At 37.2% G+C, this 22,589-nt stretch overlaps 2 protein-coding genes across 3 annotated transcripts in view; both read right to left on the reverse strand.

Annotated features, from left to right (window-relative positions):
- LOC306879751 (enhancer of rudimentary homolog) overlaps positions 1-22,589 on the reverse strand; it is a 1,222,178-nt gene that overhangs the window by 846,773 nt on the left and 352,816 nt on the right. The window lies entirely within an intron of this gene.
- Positions 1-22,589, reverse strand: part of LOC306879746 (NBAS subunit of NRZ tethering complex) — a 199,484-nt gene that overhangs the window by 27,406 nt on the left and 149,489 nt on the right. For both annotated transcript variants that reach the window (XM_079432914.1, XM_079432913.1), the window contains exon 48: positions 21,753-21,948. In XM_079432914.1, the coding sequence (XP_079289040.1) occupies positions 21,753-21,948 (196 nt within the window). The remainder of the gene's footprint in view (positions 1-21,752; positions 21,949-22,589) is intronic.

The raw sequence follows: 22,589 nt of genomic DNA on the forward strand, positions 1-22,589 counted from the left end.
GGGTCGAAAAACCCATAAGCTAATCAGTGACAAAGTCGAAGGGCTCCTGTGACCATCTTCACCTTCACTCAAATGTGGAATTCCCCTAGAGAGACTAGTCAGTGCGCACACTTAGTAGAATAGATGCCTAAACCATAAGCAATGACAGCGTGTGCTAAAAGCAAAGCCAGACAGATCCACACTATAATCACCCACACACACTTCTGAGAGAAAGAACGACAGAGACAGGGAGGTTAGAAGAGGACAAAACACGGAATAAAGCGGGTCCGTTTCGCTGAACTACGTCCACGCACATCAGCGCGAGGGCAGGAGGGAAAGATGAGAATAAAATAATATGACATATCCTCCGCCCTCCCGTATCCCATCATCCTTTAAAACAGACCCCAGGGGAGACGAAGAGAGCCCGCGCTGGTGCAACCATTCTCCTTGCTTCAGAGCATCTGCCCACGCCGCCAAAAGACAATCTGTGTGTGTGTGTGCGGAGGGGGCTCCTTAGACAAATTGAATGAGTTTGCGGCGGTGCCATCAAGCTACGCCACACTTCAAAGCGTCCACCCACTCCAACGCTCTCCCACCTGCAGGAAATCTCCCTGCCACATGCAGACACACAACTGCACATTTGCAGGTTAGTTTGGTATGCGTGCATCCATGTATTTGCGCTCCAGTCCGTCGGTGTGGAAATTCTCATATACAGTGATTTGCAGTGTTGGAGCAAGTTGCTCCTTTTAACTCGGCTGGGCTCCATCTCAGCCTGTGACAGCTAATGGTTGCCTACCCACACACATAAACATACCACTCCAACCGTGAGGAGCTTTTAGTTAAATAGCACCAAACAGTAAAAGGCTGCCTGCCTGTGGAAAGAAAAATCATCTTGAAGGAAATATAAAGGACTTCTTCAGTTGTTTTGCCTCATCTATCTAAACGCAAAAAGAGCAGACAGTTAGCAAGACGGCATTGACAGTTGTGTCTCTCTGGAAGCTGTAAACATCAGAAATGGCTGGCTGGTAATTACCAGCCTTTAACTGGACAGAACAAGAGCGGGTCCCTTTTGTTTTACGGCACGCTTGTACTTCAATGGCTACAAAGCTTCTAATCTGTTAGGCTGGCACTGGGAAGGAGACAGGAAGTAGTGTTGCTGAGGAGGAGATGAATCTCTATTGATCACTGTAGTATTTAGGCACAATAAGTGCACAGTGACAAGCTGAATCCCCTTATTCTTGTGACTGTAGTTATATTTAGACATGCTAGCTAGCCCAAATGCACTTGCATGCTTATGAATAGGTTTACACATCAATGCATAGGGATAAAGAATTGGACATGCACGTGCATGCACACACATTCACAAACTGTCCAAGCTTCCTGTGTTGCTGAGGGGCGAATTGATCTGAGAGGCAACAGACAGCCACTCATCAGGGGGAGGAGCGAAAGAGAGAGAAAAAAAGGTGGGCATAAAGAGAATTCCAGGGCATCAACACCAGCTCTCTTTTTCTGAAAGGAAGAGTACAGAGCAGATCTCTCCATCAGAGAGAAAACAGCTGAAGATGGGCAGCTGCACAGAACTCCCACGTCCGCCTGTGCCGGTTAGTTCAAGTCCTGGATTCTGATTGGTTAATTGAGCTTCCAGTTATGCTAAAACACATTTAGATGATGATGAGTTGAAAAGCTATGATGAGTTTAAATGAATATATGGAATGATAAATAGAATGATATGTGGACAGAAAGAACTATAGTACAACTGAAACACAAATAGAGTGATAGATAGAAACAGAACGATAGATCAGACGATAGACAGACAGACAGAATGATAGAGAAAACAACAGATCAACAAACAGAATGAAGAACGATACACAGACAGAAACGATAGATAGATAGATAGATAGATAGATAGATAGATAGATAGATAGATAGATAGATAGATAGATAGATAGATAGATAGATAGATAGATAGATAGATAGATAGATAGATAGATAGATAGATAGATAGATAGATAGATAGATAGATAGATAGACAGACAGACGGATAGTTAAGCTGAAAGAACGATAGAACTATTAAAAGAACAATAGATAGAGGGATAGATAGAATGACGGACGGATGGATAGATATTTTTGACACTGCAAGTCAGTGGAGTCCAAGACCAAAACAACATTGTACTTATCAATTTTTGGACAAACAATACCTTTAGGCTCTTTCTAATTCGATTCTGTGCGTTTCATTCATCTATGTGGTTCATTGCTGCAGCTCAACATGTTCATGTGCACTAACCAAAAGTAAACCCACATATGCAAGTCATCAGTAGTATATACAGAGTCACTGTGTGTATTTAGGCAGCTTACACTAGCAAAATACAGGCCGGCCCTGGTGGCATTAGATCATAAGTCTTTTCAAGGCATAACTACAGACGCACAGTACCTCTGGCCTCCAACCTGGCCAAAGTCAATTACAACGCTCAGCAATTTTCTGAGACTGATCTCCAGTCCGTGCCATCGGGCAAGAAAACAGCCGAGAAATACAGTGAGAGAGAGAGCTCGACCAAACCAGGCAGATGTGGTTAATATAAAAACAGACATTTCATCTTCCTCTGATTTCCTCTCCATAACACCACTCTGAAGAGTATGTGCAGACAGTATACGAGGAAATGAATAATAAATAGCATATGTATAATGAATAAATTAAGGCCATCCTGAGCTCAGAGCAGGGAGGAGATGCAGGATTACTCCATAATTAACATCTTGTTTATCAAACGAAAGGAATTCGTGCTGGAACTGTATAAACTTCAGATTCCGCCGGGTCGTGGACTGAGGATGAAACAGTCAGGAAGAGGACAGACTCAGTTGGGCCTGAACATCAGAGGAAGGGTGAACCATGTGATGACTGCAAACTCATCATACAGGTTCAGCTTGAGGTCTACAAACATCTTTCAGTCAAAATCCCAATGCACCTTTCAAGGGCTCTAAGTCCCGGATGTGCTTTGCAACACATCTGCAAATAACCTGCAGAAATACCTTTATTAGACCAGTATGAATGAAACGCTAGGCTGGTTTATCCTGGTTTATTTTTGGATAGATATTGCTGGTCAGGGGCAGATATAACTTAGTATAGAAATGGTTTTCAAAAGCAAAACTCAACTTGTTAATATAGTTATGCATCCTAAAGGGTTCAGAACAAAAGAATCCCATTCTGCGGTCCAGCAATCAGAACACAACAACAAAAAAGATGTTGATCATTTAGTTGTAAATTATTAAACTATTAAAATTACTGATAATAATAATAATAATAATAATAAGTATAATTATAATTATTAGCATCTAAATGAATTAGCAACTAATAACTAATAATAATTATTTTTCAGGCACCCTTAAAGCTAACAGAAATGTATGAATTGTGTAATACAATAGTAATAATTATGATTAGAAAATCAATTCATATTAGATATACTGGTTTTTAAAATAATTAACAACACTTATTTCAATATTGTATAAATATTAAACATTACTGTTTGTTTACAAAATGTATGAATTTCATTATAATTGATGATTCACAATATTTTATAATTATTATTTATAATGTATGCTGTCATTTATTATTGAAATTGTCTAATTAAATGAATAAATAAATAAAGATGAAAATAATTTTGTATTTATTTATTACATAAAATTCTTTACTGCCTGACAAATGCAGAAAAATAATTGGTAACACTTTAGTTTAGGAACCGATTTTCATTATTAACTACTTGCTTATTAACATGCTCATTAATAGCATATTGGCTGTTTATTAGTACTTATTAAGCACATATTAATGCCTTATTCCGCATAATCATATCCCATACCAAACTTAATTCCCTTAATATTATTAAGCGTCAAATTAGTAATTTATTGAGGCAAATGTCATAGATAATAGTTAAAATTTGTCCCAAAACTAAAGTGTGACCATATAATTAAAAATATAAGCAAACTAAATGTTTATACAGATAAGACCTGAATCAGACTCAAACGTTTGTTGCCTGCATATAAATGTGTCAGAGCCAGGTCCTGTTTCTGACTGAAAAGTGCTATTTTTTATTAAGGCTGTCAATCGATTCATTTTTTTTTATCGCGATTAATCGCATGATTGTCATGAGTTAACTCGTGATTAATCACACATTTTTATTTGTTCTAAATGTACCTTAAATTAATACTTTTCAAGTTTTTAATACTCTAATAAACATGGGCATGGACAAATATGGATGCTTTATGCAAATGTATGTTTATTATTACTGAAATCATAGTCAACATAGAGCATGGAGACTAGACTTGTTTCAAAGGTCATAGAAGAAGTTTTTCAAAGAACTTGTTCATGTCTATTAGACACATGAAAAAAAAGAAATTCCAGGTTCCCATTCCCTCTTTCTTTGCACTGAGGAATTTACTTACACTTACTTAATTTACATACTATCATCTTAAAAACATTGCAATAATTAGATGTTTTGTTTCCAGTCAAGACTTGGAGAAACTTGTTCATGCCTTTATCACCAGCAGAGTGGACTATTGTAATGGTCTCCTCACCGGCCTTCCCAAGAAGACCATTAGACAGCTGCAGCTCATCCAGAACGCTGCTGCCAGGATTCTGACTAGAACCAGAAAATCTGAGCATATCACACCAGTCCTCAGGTCCTTACACTGGCTTCCAGTTACATTTAGGATTGATTTTAAAGTACTTTTACTCGTTTATAAATCGCTCAATGGCATAGGACCTAAATACATTGCAGATATGCTCACTGAATATAAACCTAACAGACCACTCAGATCATTAGGATAGAGTCAGTTAGAAACACCAAGGGTTCACACAAAACAAGGGGAGTCTGCTTTTAGCTATTATGCCACCCGCAGTTTGAACCAGCTTCCAGAAGAGATCAGATGTGCTAAAACATTAGCCACATTTAAATCCAGACTCAAAACTCATCTGTTTAGCTGTGCATTTGTTGAATGATCACTGTGCTATGTCTGAACTGACTGCACTGGATTTTATGTATAACCATCTTCTCTTAACTGTTTTAAATTCATTTTAAATCAATTTCTATATCATTTTAAAATTGTTTTTATTATTATTTTTAATTCCTTGTTTTTATTGCTGTGATTATTATTTTTAATGACTATTTCACTTTCTTTTATGTAAAGCACTTTGAATTACCACTGTGTATGAATTGTGCTATATAAATAAACTTGCCTTGCCTTGCACAAACCTGTTTAAATTTTTGCAGGACAGGGCATCTCACTTCTTCTGAACATGCAAAATGTATTTATTATTTATTATTAGATTTGTTTGCCTCTCTGTGCCCACATACTGTATTTTGATGCAGCTAAATTCTCAATAAAAATGTTTTCATTGTTATATTTTATTGTTTCTGTTGTCAGACAACGGAATAAATATGAAATAGTGACTGAAACGCAACCCAATATGACTAGGCTACATAACCAGCTCTCCCTTCCAAGATGTTAATCTGCACAAAAATCCAGATATCGAGCCGTCGTCTGATGAAATCAAATACACGTAAGATAATGACAATAGCTGTGCTGTGATTTCGGCTATACTTGCACGTAAAATTAGAGAAGCAACATAATATCTGTGTTTAACTGTAAGCGCTGCTCCTCTCTGCCGCTCGCTGAACAGAGCAGACTCAGAGAGAGAGAGGTGTGTGCGCACACTGGGACAGAAAGACCTCGCGCGGTAGTACCAGCGAGTCTCAGACACTAAATAAGGTTTGTTGCTAGCCGCTTTTTTTGAAAGGGGGGGGGGGGGGGGGGTCACTAATGGGGTCTGCAAAGTTGCTAAGTTGGCAACACTGTGCATCTCCATTTCTCCAACTACGGGCTAGGCCACAGGTCCAACAGAAAATGCGCGCTGCGTAAATCACGCGTTAATAAAATTAGTGCGGTTAAAATGGATTTGCGTTAACGCGTTATTTTTTATACATCCTTATTAGGCAAGAACCCCATCTTGGCTCAGTGGCTCAAGGGGCCTATAAGGTCAGTGTTGAGTACAACTCATTCTTTTCATTCACTGAAGATGGAGTGATGTCGCAGGAGGGATGAAAGACATTGTGGAAATGGTGAGCAGGTGAAAAGGCGGCAAGAAAGAGGACTGGGAGAGAGAGGGGGAGAGAGGTGTCATGCCTGGCCTTCGGTGCAGAAGTGTGTGTCAGCATGACTGCACGCAAAAGCCGAAGGGATCTGATGTCTGTGGATCTGTTTGGAGCTTTGGTTCTGAGACTTTACAAAGATGATGCAGCAAAAATATATAAAGAAGGTCTGACAACTGCAAACTATGGGCTGGATCTGGTGATACAGGATATACAGGAATTTTCCTGCACTGAAAATACAGAGTTTACATAAATGACCACTGTATATGAAATACTGATAGATATTTCTATAAACATAAACTAGCTTATCTCAATGCATTGGGTTACACAAACTATGTAATGTGAACCACACTTCACAAAACCAGGCGATACCAATCAGATTAAAGCAAAAAATGAAATGTGAGCTAGCTTTTATCTTAATTTAAATGGTTATTACAGAAACTAGCTAAAAATATCAACCAGAAATAATATTTGTTCAATAAATTTGAAGGGAAATATGCATGGTGAACTGGACGCCTGCTTGCAACAACTGTTAAGCCAACCAGTTAGATCAGAAAAGTCAGTCATCGTTTGGACTAAGCAGAAAAAACTTGTTTGAACTTTCTGTAAGCTTTTAAATCTTGTCAATTATTGAAGTTTTCTGTGCAATATTAAGACTACATTAACAGCTCCAGATGCTTAGATGATTAACTATAACTTATATTTCCTATATAGAGAACAGTTTAAACATTTGGTGTCAGTAATTTTGTTTTGTTTTTGAAAGAGGTCTCTTATTTTCACCCAGGCTGCATTTATTAGATCAAAGTAAAAACATTTCACTGACGAAGGCAGATAGCCGAAACTTTTGTCTTTTTTTATCCCCTGCTTTGATACCAATAAGATTTAAAGAATGCAGATCAATCTTTGTTATGTTCAAAGAAAAAAAAAATGAAAAAATTCTATTTTAATGCATTTTAAAATGTCATTTATTTCTGTGATGGCAAGGCTAAATTTTCAGCAGCCATTACCTCAGTCTTCAGTGACATCCTTCAGAAATCATTCTAATGTGATGATTTGGTACATTATTATCTATTTTGAAAATAGCTGCTTAATATTTTTGTGAAAACCGTGATACAGTTTTTCAAGATTCTTTGACAAATAGAAAACTGAAAAGAACAGCATTTACTGGAAATTGAATTTTACTGACACCAAAATTTTGAACACTAGTGTATATAATTATTAATTCATAGAAAATTTATGTAAACTATTACATAATCAACAAACACTATGATAACTGTATTGGAACACTACCAACACAGACCTCCTCAAATATTGATCCTTTTTGGTGTAAAGGCACAGCAGGGGTTGTATCCAATAACACAAAATCACAAGCTTTGCCTGTCTCTCACCTGATCCACGTTCACTGTAGCTATAATATGAAGCATCAATATCTGTATCACACTGTGAGAGTGCAAGCATTTGAAACTACACTTATACCCTCGTATGCTAAAGAGAAATGCAAGCTTTACTCCAGAGTATTCCTGACATGCTGCCACCTGGAAAACATGCATAATGGCATTTAATATTTCAATATTTGAATAACAAAAGCCATTTGTGTTGAGATTTCAGACTCTTCCACATATTTAATTAATTATGCATTCGTATGGGAGGGGCTCATGAATATTCAGAGAAGGGCTGAGGAGGTGTACCACTTGAGTGCACTGCAAGGTTGAGTGTTCGTGTGAAAAACTATTTGTTTTCCAGGAAACCAAGTCATTATGTCACCAAAGAACACAGCAGAGACTCAATCACCACATCTATGATTATCCCATCCTTTATTCCTAGAACGGCCTGAATTTGGGGTTATAAGGTTCTGGAAACATTCTTTCGCATATCCAAGACATATGCAACACAAAATTACAAGTCACAAATGACTCCTGTGAAAATATGACCACAAAGAGGACATTTTAGTGGTTACTGTGTTTCTTTTTCTGCAACATCATGCCAGGCAGACCATCCTCCTGAAACTCTTGAAAATTTCTTCCCACATGACGATCAAATGGTTTTGATTAGGGATGCACAAAATTAAATGGACACAATATGAGAGCTGAGATTTTGTCTCTTATCAAAAGTAACAAAACACAAAGATTAACAATTTCCGGAATGGGGGGGGGGGGGGGGGTGGGGAATACTACAAATTACTAGATGGGGGGTGTGCCACAAATAATGCTTGGTGAAGGGAAAAACTGCAGACCTGGCAGCCCTGACTTGAACTACAGGTAAACCATAGGGTCACATAGGACTTGCAATAACGAAACAGTTTATTTATTTTTTTTTTATGAAATTTTCTTCACAGGCGAGTTGCAGTCTGTCACATTTTTGATTTGACACTTTTGACAGATAATTTCCTGATAATTTACTCACCCCATGTCATCATCTTTTTCAGTCAAAAATAAATTAAGGTTTTTTAGGAAAATATTCCAGGATTTTTCTACATATAGTGGACTTCAATGGGAGCCAACGCGTTGAAGGTCCAAATTTCAGTTTCAATACAGCTTCAAAGGGCTCTACATGATCCCAGCAGATGAATATGGGTCTTATATAGCAAAATGATAGGCCATTTTCTAAAAAAAATAAAAATGTATATATTTCTGAAGCACAAATTCTTGTCTTGCACTAGCTTGACCTCACGCATTATATAATCATGCACATGCGATGTAGGCAGAAGTACTACCAACCCAGTGTTTACAAAGCAAACGTGCAAAGAAAGTCAAACGTCCTTTGGTAAAACTATTAACTAACAAAAAGATAAAACGACGATGTCTGACCATTTTGAAGCTGGACGAGAAAATGAGATGGAGTTTTTCGCCCTGTCCTACCTATTGGTCGACACACTGGTGCATACCTAGTTTTGATTGTGCCACATGGAACCTTGCTTAGGCAAGTTGGACGTGTGGTCATCCTGCTGAAAGTAGATATTATAAGACAGGTAGACTGTCGGTGGTGAGCAACAACAATGACATATTTCCATTTACACCATTACACCACCAACAACAGCCAAAAATCACTGAAACAAGACAGGATGAATCCATGAATTCATGTTGCACATGAAGAATTTTGCCTGCACCATCTGTATGTCACAGCACAAATTGAGATTTGTCAGAACAGGCAGGATTTTTTGCAATCTGTCCAGCTTTAGTAAGCCTCTTCTCAATGTTGCCTATGAAAGAGGATGAACCTGGTGTGGTCTACTGCTGCTGTGCGTTCAGAGACAATGTTATTGATGACACTGTCGTAACGGGTGGTTGTTTTCCAGTTACTGCAGAGCTGCCAATGTTTTCGTTTTTTCGCACCATTGTCTGTACGCTCTAAAGACTATTGCGCATGAAAATCCCCTGAGATTAGCAGGTTCTGAGACACTCAAACCAGCTTGGGGAGAAGAGGCGGAAATGGAATCTGTAAATGATGCGAGACAGACTAAAACCTCGACTTCATGGACATCACAGCTTAACCTGTTGGAGCGTGTTCAATAACCGATAGGTCACACTTCCAACAATGTCTAGAATGTACAATCTAAGGGAGGAAGGATATTGTGCAACTTGCGTGTTATAAAGCACAAGTTTTATGTATTGCTTATATATATATATATATATATATATATATATATATATATATATATATATATATATATATATATATATATACACATATACATATATATACATATACACACACATTTATTTTACATTCCAAATATCCATTAAAACTAGTCAAAAACGATTAAGAAAGATAATGGAAAAACGCCACTCATTCTCTTCCTTTCTCAGCGTCTCCGAAGAACGCCTGCATTTCAGCTCAGTGAAGCAGATTATGGCAATTAAGCAAAGATTAAAATAATTCAAATGCTCTTCGGGGATGGTGAGGAATATATCACAGCTTCATAGTTTTCTTTTCAACACACAAAAAGCCCCCGACAAACAAGAGCGATTAGTAAAGCACCGATTTAACGCAGAATATTGAAAACTTGTGTCAAGAGTTCTCAATTCAATTTCTGTAGGTTTCAGTTTATGTCCAATTTAGGACTAATGCACTGCACGGCTCAGTGGAGTGAGAAACCATTCTGCAATGTTGTTAAAAACCGTCCTCAAATGTTATTAAGAGCAGTCAAACAGTCATTCACGCACTGCTGGAACATATCGACGGGAAACTCAATGTACTCACCCTCAAGGCAGCAAAGGTCATTGAGATTGTGGCAGTGTGTTAGAGAGGTGAAAAGTGCCTTGATCACACACCAAAAACAATAGACTCGTAGAGTCACTGCAGTGCTTTGAAATCAACCCATACACACGGACAAATGCTCTCACACACACTTATCATTTCCCAATGGTCTAGACAGATCAATGCTCTAAACTGCCAACTATGTTTCTCTATCAGCAGAAATGCTTTGAGATTTTAAATCTAAAAGTCAATGCAAGAAAGAAGAAGAGAGCCAAATTAAAATAAAATGCCCCAGTTTCACCTCACCCGCTGCAATGCATTGCAATCCTCTTTCTTTCTTGCATGCTTTTTTCTGATTCTTGTGGAGTCGACAGATCAGACTCTTGACCCTTATTTGCTATGCACCGCTTAGCTAGAAAATTATACATAGGAAAGCCCAAAAGACTATATGAGAGGAAGAGAGAGAGCTTGACCTAATCAGAAAATGGACAACCTCTTTTACATTTGTTCTACATAAGACTGACTTACAGAAATATTCAACAGCTGTTCACTTTTTCACCTTCCTTTCACCTCCTTTGTTTGTTTTATACAGCATTTTATTTTAATGATAGTTTTTCGCCTTTCATAAAAATAATTTGAATAAAAATAATAATAAAAGAAAATGTTTTAAACTCTAACAGACCGAACTTTAATTTTTCTTTAAAATGTGCAATCCTCAACATGCTATGGTATTAATTTTGCTTGTGTAAAATTATAATAATATAACAATTACATTTACTGAAGTTTAGACATGTTAGCTAGAAATATGTGACAATATGCATGCCACTACTAGTCATGTGACTAGTTCAGGCCACAATGTATCACAAAGTTGCACAAACTTGAACCTGGATCACCACAGCTCCAACAAACCCATAGCGCATGCGCCAACAGCTGCACCACAGCTCCAACAAGATATGAACACCTGTTCATATCCAGTGATGTTGAATTTTGTTAATTTCTCTTTTTGTTTGATGAAACACCACTTGACTCCGTTAAGCTGTGAGACCTCACTGCTGTTAGCATGATTTTATGCGATTAGCTGTTCAGGCAGACCCTTACAAAGGAGGAATGTGCTCCTCTTAGCTTCAGAGGAAGAGAGAGCGAGATGAAGAACACAGAAAGAAGTACCTGGAGCATAATTAAATATTAAGTCGGTTCTTTGATTTATGCAGAGCCAGAAGCCAGAGATTACCCTGTACTCTCAATATACAGCTGATCCAAATCCCAGCGCTGGGGGACTGGAGTTTGATATTCTGATCCTGTCTTAAAAGGACAGACATTCAGATGAAGGTCTCTACAGAGAGGGGGACAAGCACTCACACTTACAGCATAGAGGAGAAAACTGAGATCTACCTTGATCAAAGAAGGTAGAAAACCAAATGAGCTGTCTAGCAGTGTTAATTTTGGCAGGCATTTTTGATTTAGTCTTAAGTCTTTATCTTGAGACGAAAAAGCTTAATAGTCTTAGTCACATTTTAGTCATTTGAGTCTTTCATAGTTTTAGTCTAGTTTTAGTCGACGAAAAGTCATTGCATTTTTGTCAACTTTTAGTCATTACTTTTAGTCAAACTGCAGTTACCAAAATAGTCATCAATACTTCTCTCTTTAGACCAAATCAATTAAGCTTAGTTATGAGAAATTTGAATCAAGGATTGAATTTGGAAAAACTGGAATAAATTTTCATTTTTTGGTAGAGATATAAATTAATCTAATTTTTCAGATACAGTAGGTTTACTTAACAAGTATACATTTATTTAACATCTTTTGTTGGTTAACATTTATGACAGATAATTAGGAATGCTGTCCATTTAAGACGGAAGGTATGTATGTAATAGCCTACTGACATACATTCAGTTTTCACCCACCTGTTTAAGCTCACTTAAACCATAACGGACTGTATTTCCGTGAGATACTCTACATGAGAGACATTTGGACTGCTGTGTGTGTATTTGAGCACTGAGAACTGATCGTGCGCTGTATGAGAACTGAAGAAGTGGAGCGTGCGCGAGAGAGAGCACTTCTATCAGCGCGTTTCCGCCTATCGCACCTTCACTGACTTTTATTGTGACTCCCGGGAAAAACGGGACGTCTGGTCACCCACTCCCTAACCCTTCGGGTGCTGAGGCCATTGTTTCAGATCGCTAGTTCGCGTTTTGGTAGCCTATCCGTCCACTGCGGCTGCCATACTGAGACTAGATATGCAAACGCACCTTATCCAATGACGCAGACACACATTTTGAAAGACAAGACCCTTAACTTAGCCTATAGGATGTATTTTGAATGTCCAGTAGTCCTCAAATAACATTTTAGTCCCGGCTCGTCTTGTTAACGAAGACGCGACATACATTTCGTCATAGTTTTTATCATCAGATATTAGTTTTAGCTCGTCAACGTCTCGTCTTAGTCACAGAAAAAAGGTTCGTTGATGAATATTTTTCGTCATCGTCTTCGTCAACGAAATTAACACTGCTGTCTAGTCTGTCCCGAATCAGTAAATTAAGTTGTAAACTCAGTTTAGACAAGACCAATCATAAAATCTAGTACATTTGCTTTGTTTTTTCACATGGCATAGTATTCAGAGATACTTTGAAACTGTAGATCTCCAAACTAGCTACTTACAATTTACAAATAGTTAAACTACAGCGAAGCTACTCTTTTACAAGTTAGCTATGAGTGTACACTAAAAAGTAACTATTTAGAGAAGATAAGATGATTTTAGATAAGATGACAATCGGACTCCTATAATCAGAGCAGTGTTTATCAGGCACAGAAACCAGGTTTTTCCAAACAGTTCACGAGTAGATGCAAGCCCAATAATTAAATCATAAAAACATAAAATGAAAAGAAATGAATTTGAAATTAATGCAATTTAAATTTGAAATAAAATAAACTTATTCTGGTAACAATTTAGTATAGGGACCAATTCTCGCTATTAACTAGTTGACTATTAGCATGCATATTACCAGCATAGTGACTGTTTATTAGTACTTACTAAGCACATATTCTGCATGGCCATATTCTACATCCTTAATCCTACCCAAAACCAAACCTTAAATACCTTACTATTAATAAGCAGTAATTAGGAGTTTGAGGCAAAAGTCGTAGTTAATTGTTAGTTAATAGTGAGAACTAGACATATGACCCTTATTTTTCCTATATTTTGTTTACCTTTGTTTGTTGTTGGCATCTCAATTGGGTTGCCTACAACATACTTAAAAAAAAAAAAAAAAAAAAAAAAAAAAAAAAAAAAAAAAAAAACTAGAAAATATAGTGACATGGTAGAGTTGTGTAAAAAACAAAGTAATTCACTAAGACCATTCAGATGTTACAAATGATTCAGTTTCAGAATCACTTGCTGAAACAAACAGATTCATAAGAACCAATGAGAACAGAGTTGGCTGATTATAGCATTGAGGTGTGGTTGCATTTACTGCTGTTTCCAGTTGAAACTTGGTCTTTTCAATAGGTGTATGTGCGATCAAAAATTTTTCTTGAAGGCGAAAGATTTCCCCACGCAGATTTCACAATAGGTTCAAATTTGTCATGCAAATTCCACACATTGACTAACTGACAGCTTGGTTTGAAAGTGACTTCTGTGTGAGCTGTGCTTCATTAATTGATTTACTGACAATGGACCTTTTTTTCCATAAAATTTTGTTGAAATTTCTCAATAGTTGTGATGTCATAGACATCATAATTTCGAAACAAATCTTGCAGCACAGTTTTCATAAACAGTCTAGGTGAACTGGGGGTGTTTTGAACTCTTTGAACTACCATGTCATAGCACGCTGAATATAAACTTTCCATGATTTCTATGACTTCCCCCCACTTAACCATTATGACTCTAGCCACCCTTGCAGCCACATACAGTATGAGCCCATGCTAATGGAGCTTCAGGCTAAGGACGGAGGTCGTTGATGGATCACTGCTTTCTATGTGTGATGAGGTGCACATAAAACCCACTGTATCTTCTCTGCGCTGGCATAAATCTGTCACAGGTAAAGCAGTTTCCATATATAGCTTAGGTTCAGTGTGCTCTCGATTCCTGAGAACACTACGTCAAAGCTGAGTCACCTTTAAGACACTCAACACCTGAACTCCAACCTCTGGAAACCTGAACTCAGTCTGCTTAATGTCATGCACAAAAGTAGCACATGCTCCTGGATCAAAGCCTTTGTTGGTACTGGAACAACAACCAACCAGTGCTCTATGATTTTAGGAGAAATAATTTTTGGTGACGTAATGCTGAATAGACCGTTGGGAGAAATACCACACCAGTGTAGACCCGGCAAGGTGGAAATGACAAATAGTACACCGTCTGGTCTTGTGAACTTCCCGATTGACAGGAATGCTGCTGCAGGCCCTACCGAATCACATTGTACCTTCTCCTGAAAGCTCCTTGTGTAACCTTTTTCAACGCACTCTGATTGCCTCCATCACACTTTCTTCAACACGCTCTTCTGAACTCTTATCTACTCCCCTGACTACAGTTTCCCTTCTAGAAGCTTTGTTTCTGTAAAAAAGTTCAAATTCACTTCCACAAAAATTTGGCTGAACTTTGAATAGCATAATAGCATACTACTACTATTTGCCATTGCTTAGAAACAGTAAGAGTAACATGCTAGAGCTGGGTAAATTACTAACAAATTGTAATCAGTTACTGATTCAAAATTACATGACGTAAATTCTAGTTAGCAACATAATCCATTACATAACACATTTTAGGTAATATAATCAGACTACTTTTCGGTTACTTTTAGATTACTTTTGACCTAACTTGTCTATTACATTGATTTAAATAGGATAAATCTTGTGCCATATTGATATAAAGATGCAAAGAAAAAGAAAATATATTGCATTTGTTGTTATTGACAACATTAAGTGCATTAAAATATTACATTACGTCAAGGTTTCCCAAACTGGGGTCTGTAAAGGAACTGCTTTGGGGTTGTGAGTTTAATAATAATATAATCATGTAATCAATAAAAAAGTAATTGTATTCTGACTCCAAGTATTTTAAAATGTAAATTTAATCTAATTACAAGTACTTAAATTTTGGAATCTGATTAAATAATCCAGATTACATGTAATCACTAGCTACCCAGGTCTGATAGTTTATCTTCCTTCACCGATATAATCATAGACTCTTATATCACATACCAGTGTAGTTCATATTACTATTAATAGGAGAAACTGTGGTGCGCAGTAAGTCCCGCTTTCTAAATAAAACAGCCAATTGCAAAAAGTCATTGCGTCACTGCAGTTGCCATTAGAAGCTCCGAGATCCCATAGAAATAGTCAGTGTCCTGACTCCTGAGACATGCTTGGGATACGCATGCGCATTGGCTGGACAACCCTGAAGTATACTTTTTAATGATCATTGAGGATAAGAAAATAATTTATGGAAGCTTCTATGTAAAACTTTATAGCTGAATTGAAATATGTTATTTAAACGTGAATTTGGGAAGTAGTTTGGAGATTTGAGTATTCCTGCATTCAAGTAAATAGGAATAGGTTGTGCATGCCCGAAATAGCTGCCCGAAGGTGTTACAAATATGGCCAATGGGTGAATCGATTTTTTCTTGAAAGGGATTTTTGATATAAAGTCAACAAAAATAGAATGCTAGAAACTAGGAATTAGAAGCAGAAGAACTCTCTCTAAGACCTTGGGAAGTTAATGCAGGAGAGTACAGCAAGTGAAACTTACTGACACTTGAAGCCTGTGAAGCGCGAGATGATGTAAGCGTGGCCGCGGGCTGTGCCGGAGAGGCGGGGCTAATGAAAGAGGAGAGTGGCACGTGTGAAAGACAAGAGCGCTCGTGACAGACCGGAGCTGACACTGCCAGTGGGTCTGATGTCACATCACGCTGACATTTTGAAGATACACAAGTGTGTGTGTGTGTGTATTTTATTTTTTAGAGGAGTCAGAAAATCTCACAGCAAAATGACACAGAATATAAACATATGAATAAATGCAAATATGAACATAAAAATTTACATTTTGATAGAAACAAATATCTCAAAACTAAAAACATTGTCTTATCTAAAATAGTATAGTTTTTTTTTTTTTAAAGGGGTTATCGGATGCCAATTTTCCACAAGTTGATATGATTCTTTAGGGTCTTAATGAAAAGTCTGTAACATACTTTGTTTAAAATTTCTCAATGGTAGTGTAAAAAACACATTTTTTACCCCGTCAAAATCAGCTCTGTTTTCAGTAAATCATTCTAGTCCATATTGCTTTAAATGCTAATGCGCTCTGTTGACCCCGCCCCTCACTTGCGTGGGGTGATGAGCAGACTGTAAACTTCAGCCGCGAAACTGACTAACTAGCATGTTATTAAGAAAGGCGATTTGCATAGATTCATAAAAAAAACCCTTATACTCACTTCTGTAGATGAAGCTGGATCATGAATGATTAGAGCGAACATAGACGCATTTAGGTAGACTGGGTTCGGCACATACCCTTCAAAACGAAAGTAACCTTAATCCTCTGCGTCTTCAGCGGCTCAGATGTTGGGAGTAAATGACGACTGCTATATTCATTACAACATCCAACAAAAAAACACGTCAATCGCTTAATCGGAGACATCTTGTCTTCGCCTGCACCAGAGTCAACACAATGGCGGACAGCTCACAGCTCACTCAGCGCGGGTCTAAGGTACGACAGACTTGTCAATCAACTATCGTGGGAGCAGCCTGTGCAGAACTACGTCATTCTGACAGGAATCTAATTTGAGAAAAGGGATTTTAAAATAGGGATTTAAAAAAAAACACTGGGTGGATTTTTATCATTATAGGATGGATGTGTACACACACTTCCAACACACATTTATGTTCAAACAACTTGTAAAGTGAATTTTGCATCCGATGACTCCTTTAAAGAAATTAAACTGCATTGAAATCATCAAAAAGGACAGCAAAGACTTTTGCTTCCAAAAAATGATAGAATAGAATCCATAAATCAGCAATACTGTCTATACTGGATGCGGCGTGACACAACAATTCCCTGACAGTAAAGTGATGTCACATTCTATTTATGACATACTGATACAAAGTTCAAATGATTTTAACGGTCACTTTGTTGCATCCAGTGTAGACAGACTTTAGCTGTTGTGGCGCGAAAAACTGTTGCGTCCGGTGTAGACACGGTGTTACTGTTTTGTGATTCAGATCATATAAATTCATTCTTGATGAGCATAAGAGACTTCTTTAAAAATTATTATATAATATATATAGTATAAAATAATATAATACTATAATATAAAACATTACTATATAATATAATCTGAAAAAAGTCTATATAATCTAAGCAACCTCACTAATTGACTAGTAACTAACAGGAAGGTTTCAATCTTGGGCATATAGCTCTTTCTCTGTAATCAACAAACAACCAAATACAAAACCATGCAAGCACACACACACACACACACACACACACAGACACACATACACACTCTGGATAAAGACATTAAAACAGCACTGCTAAACATGGGCATATTAAAGCATGCACTCCGGAGGGAAACGAAGACCTTGTTTTAATGACCACATTAACCCTGGTCATTAAGCTTGTCTACGGTTAAACACACACAAACACATACACACACACCCTCTCCCCATTTAACCTAAACACAGACAGCTCCTTAACATGACAAATGAGTCCAGATTATCAAGTCAAGGGACCATGGTAACGATAACATTCCGTGTCTGATCCCAAACACACGTGTACACACACGCCAGCATCCTCAAACTCATTTGCACTCATTACATCAATAACTATTTCAGAATACAAGTAAACAAGGGAGTCTGGGACACAGATAGCTGCCAAATAAAGATTCTCAATTCAGACTGACAAAGCTGCTGTCCTTTGCCAAGCAAACAGTAAGCACTCATAGGGATTGTGACATTTTGTTGCCGTTAGGCTAAGACGGATGGCTAAAATTAAGAGACAAAAAATCCACGGCCGTGTGCCACCGGGATGAGGATCTGAACACAAGTCATTGCGATGCCAAGGGGGTAGAGATCGTTTGCATAACGCAGACAGAAATTGCCAGGGAAATGCAGATAATGCAGATCATTTCAATCAAATTTCTTTCAGAAAAAAACATTTGGTGAGGTAAAATACATTTATGAGAGAATTTGCAACATTAATAAGTTGTTTTGGAAAAGTATGTGATTCGTCAAACAAGACGTCATATATATTTATAGTTAATGTTGACAATGCATTATTTTTCATATGCATATGCTTACTTATGAGATTGCTAGTTTCAACGTCTTCCTGGTCTGTGTTTTTGATCGGCACTTTCTAGACTCATTCAGGAGATGCATAATAGTGCCCCCGAGTGTATAACAGCGAGAATGCGGAAACCCGGACAATTCTGTGTTTGGCAGGGAAAGAGTTAATATTGGCCAGACCGATAATTGGTCGACCCCTAATTTTTAACTCATTTTCATTTGAAATGCATAAACTAATGTTGAGTTATACAACTTCAAATACTAAAACATGTTGGTATATGTAGAAATTGAAATGAATTTTGTTAAATAAAGACTAACAGTTAGTAATTGTTGTTCATGATACAATTTTTTTATTTTAAATTCTATAATTAATAATTAGTACAATAATCATTATTCACAATATGATTTTAATTGGGCACTCGCAATAAAGAGTAGCAGAAATTTTAATTGAACCAAGTTCACATTTGTGTCTGGGTCACGTTGCTCACATTTATTTTGATTGCAGATATATAAGCCTAGCCTACAGCTGCAAAAAATTGCTTGGGGGAATTATTTTTTTTTTAAACTTATGAATATAGAAAATCTTTACCTGCATATTTGGGAGCCCAAAGTTTAGTGTTGATCTAGCAGTTCACTAGCATAAACTCAAAAATCCTATGTATAGGAGTGACCTGTTTTGAGTGTAGATGTGGAACAAGCCGTCGAATTGACGGTCAAGGGAATTTGTGAAAATGAAGGAAAAAGTGCAACCTCAACATGGCAGCAAAAAAAACCCCACAGCTCTACAGAATTTCTCTACACCTACAATGATATCTGCTGTGGGTAAGTATATGTCATTTTATAGGGAAACCCATCAGCAATTAAACTCAGTGAATGTAATTGAGAGAGTTATCACACTACACTTACAGTTAGTGAACTGTTGAGACAAACAGCCCAACCACTCTCATTCTGTCTGCGATCAAAATCATTTCCTCAATCAGACAACCATAACCATCACGGCGCTTTCCATTGCTCACACGCACTGCTTCTTTCTCTTTCTATGAGCTTTGACGTTTCCTCTTGGTGAATTTGAAAGGACGGCCCCTATTCCGGTTTGATAAAGTTCAACAATGCTACCTCATACATCAGGGAGATAAATACCACTGCAAGCACAAGTAAACAACAACAAAGAATATACAGCTCAGCAAAACATGCAATAGAACAAACGGATGCGAGACCTGAAACGCAGCTTCTGCTTGGCAGAGGTAAAGTTGTGGGTTGCTATGGTGCTGGGCAGGATGGGCCGGTGTGTGAGTTAGGAGATAATTAGTTTGGGATACAGGGGGTAGAAGTGTTATATTAACAGACAAAGACGCGCACAATACTGTAGGCATGAACGAGCACAGTACAAAAACAGAGAAAAGCAAAAATACCCAGGTATCGACATTAAATAAAGACACGCATACACCTGGGGCTAACCAGACTCCGTGGCTCGTGATGTAAACCAGCGTCCGCTTCTCTGCAGACAAATGCGACGCCAGAGTTCTGTGGCCTGATGCCCATCGCTTAGGGCGCACAGGCCCGGCTCAGCGCTCCCAATCAGGATTTAGGCATCCGAGTACGTGGCCTCCACGTCTCGGTGAAATAGAGCCAATCCTCTTTCCCTTCCCTCAATCTGTTCATTTTAATTACTCCTCCTCCTTCAGGGCATGACTTCTCATTACAGCTCCCCTCATTTCCCTTCCTTTTCAGATCACAATAAAGACACAATTAATTCATTTCATTGAGAAAAACAAAGCTATTGCCAACATTGGAGACCCAATGTAGGGATACAGCCAAGCAATAGGAAATAAAGCCACAATTGAGACTCTTTTAAAGAGAAGTGAAGTGATAAACTGTGGAATTAAAGGTTAGACTTCATTCTTAATGTTCTTAACTAGTCAAATCCAAAACTGCGAAATGCCAAAAATGGCTCTTTCCAACCATAAGCTTGATATTCTGTTGTTTTCCACTATATAAAGCTAAATCAAGGACTGATAGGAAACTAGAACTACTTACAGAAATCTTGAGGGGCCCTTTTGCTTTAAACCCCTGAAGATTGAAAGTTACATTTAATTATTCTATTAAACAATTGGTGGAGTAATACTCTTAAAGTGAAACCAAACATCTGATACAGTCTGCTTATATAAATATTCATTTGCATGATTAAAGTTTAGTGAAAGAATGGATTATGTGATTTGGTGGAAAATGGATTAACAGCATGTATTTTTGTAATGCGTGTTGAGTGAGAAGAGGTGACTCTACACTTTATGTCAGAAAACTAACTAAAGAACTATTATGGAGTTATATTAATATTAATGAGGAAAGTCTTTGATTCTGTCTACTCATCCATGAGTCTATTCATGCATGCATCCATTCATCTATTTGTCCATCCATTGGTTCATCCATCCGTCCATCCGTCCATCCATCCATCCATCCATCCATCCATCCATCCATCCATCCATCCATCCATCCATCCATCCTTTTAGAGATTAGTTTCTTTGTTACACAAACGAAGCCTCATTTCTGTTTTAATAACCTCTCTTTGGAAAAGGTATAAACAAGCTCACACTACTGTAGGCGGATCTGAGTGGTAATAAACATTATAATTCAATTATTTTCAGCTAGTATATTTATCTGATCTCTTTGACTTTTGTAAACCGAAAGTTTAGCAAGGAAAATAAGAAGGTCATTCTCCTGTGAAAAACACAGACAGATTTAGACAGAAGAGCTTCTTTTTTCTTCTATATATTTAACTCTTGAATTTACTGCAGCTTCTCTGGAACATATGGACAGACAGAGAACACCACATAAAACGGCAGAATGACATGCTCGCAACCCCAAAGCAACATGAGGTGAGGCCAAAGAGCATGGTTAAGCAGGCAATCCCTGGAACAAATACATCTCATTCCTGCACGCACACACACACACACACACACACAGTACTACATGTGTGAGAATAGTCAAGCAATTCCTATAAGCACATGCTAACTCGCAAAGGGCTGCGCTGTAAAATGAGATTACATTCACAGTGCCTCACAGAGGAAATAAGCTAATACTGAGTCAGAGATGTGGGAATGTAATAATATTTATGTGTGAAGTGTAAATCGTGTTTTGTGCCAGTGTGGGTATATGCATATTTTTCACCTTTCTGTTTGGCCAGCAGGCTTTTAGAACGGCTTGGCTCCTGAAGAACACCAGTAGGTGGATATCTTGATCACTAAGGCTGAATGAATGTTCTAGGATTTGCAGAACCTCAATTCTGGGTCGTACAGGTTTAGAATCATCCCCACAAAAGGGTCGTAACCATGCCAACATGTCCTCAGATGTTACCATATTCCCACTGAAATAAATTACATAAAATCAAAATATTAAAAGCAGCACAACATAATAAATATGAATAATAATAAATGTTTTTTTAAATATTAATATTATAAATAATAAAATAGTATAATATATAATATAATAAAATATTTTATATTAAAATATTAAAAGCAGCACAACATAATAAATATGAATAATAATACATGCTTTTTTGAGCACCATATCATATTAGAATAATTTCTGAAGGATAATATGACATTGAAGGCTTTATATTTATTTTTTCTTATTTTATTTTGTGTTTTTACAAGACAATCCACAAAGTAAATCACAAATTAAGTAATTTAAAAAAATCTAACAAATGTTCTCAAAAATGTGCATACACTTGATTATTTACTCAAATATTCAATCTTAATATTTAAATTTTAAATCTATCTTTTTTATATTAATTCTATAATGTTTGTTCCACACTGTTTAAAATTCTAAAATTTGGCTCTAAAAATCTGATTGGATGAGCCTTGTTTAAAGCACTAATAAAAAGGTGATAAGGACATGTTAGTTTGGCTAACAAACTATATTCACATGTAAAAAAAAAAAATAGCTTACTGTAGTCATAACTATTAACATTGCTTTCTTTTATCATGCTAATACTGCTTCTGCTAT

The sequence above is a fragment of the Barbus barbus genome (genome assembly GCF_936440315.1).
Source record: "Barbus barbus genome assembly, chromosome: 14".
Lineage (NCBI taxonomy): Eukaryota > Metazoa > Chordata > Actinopteri > Cypriniformes > Cyprinidae > Barbus > Barbus barbus.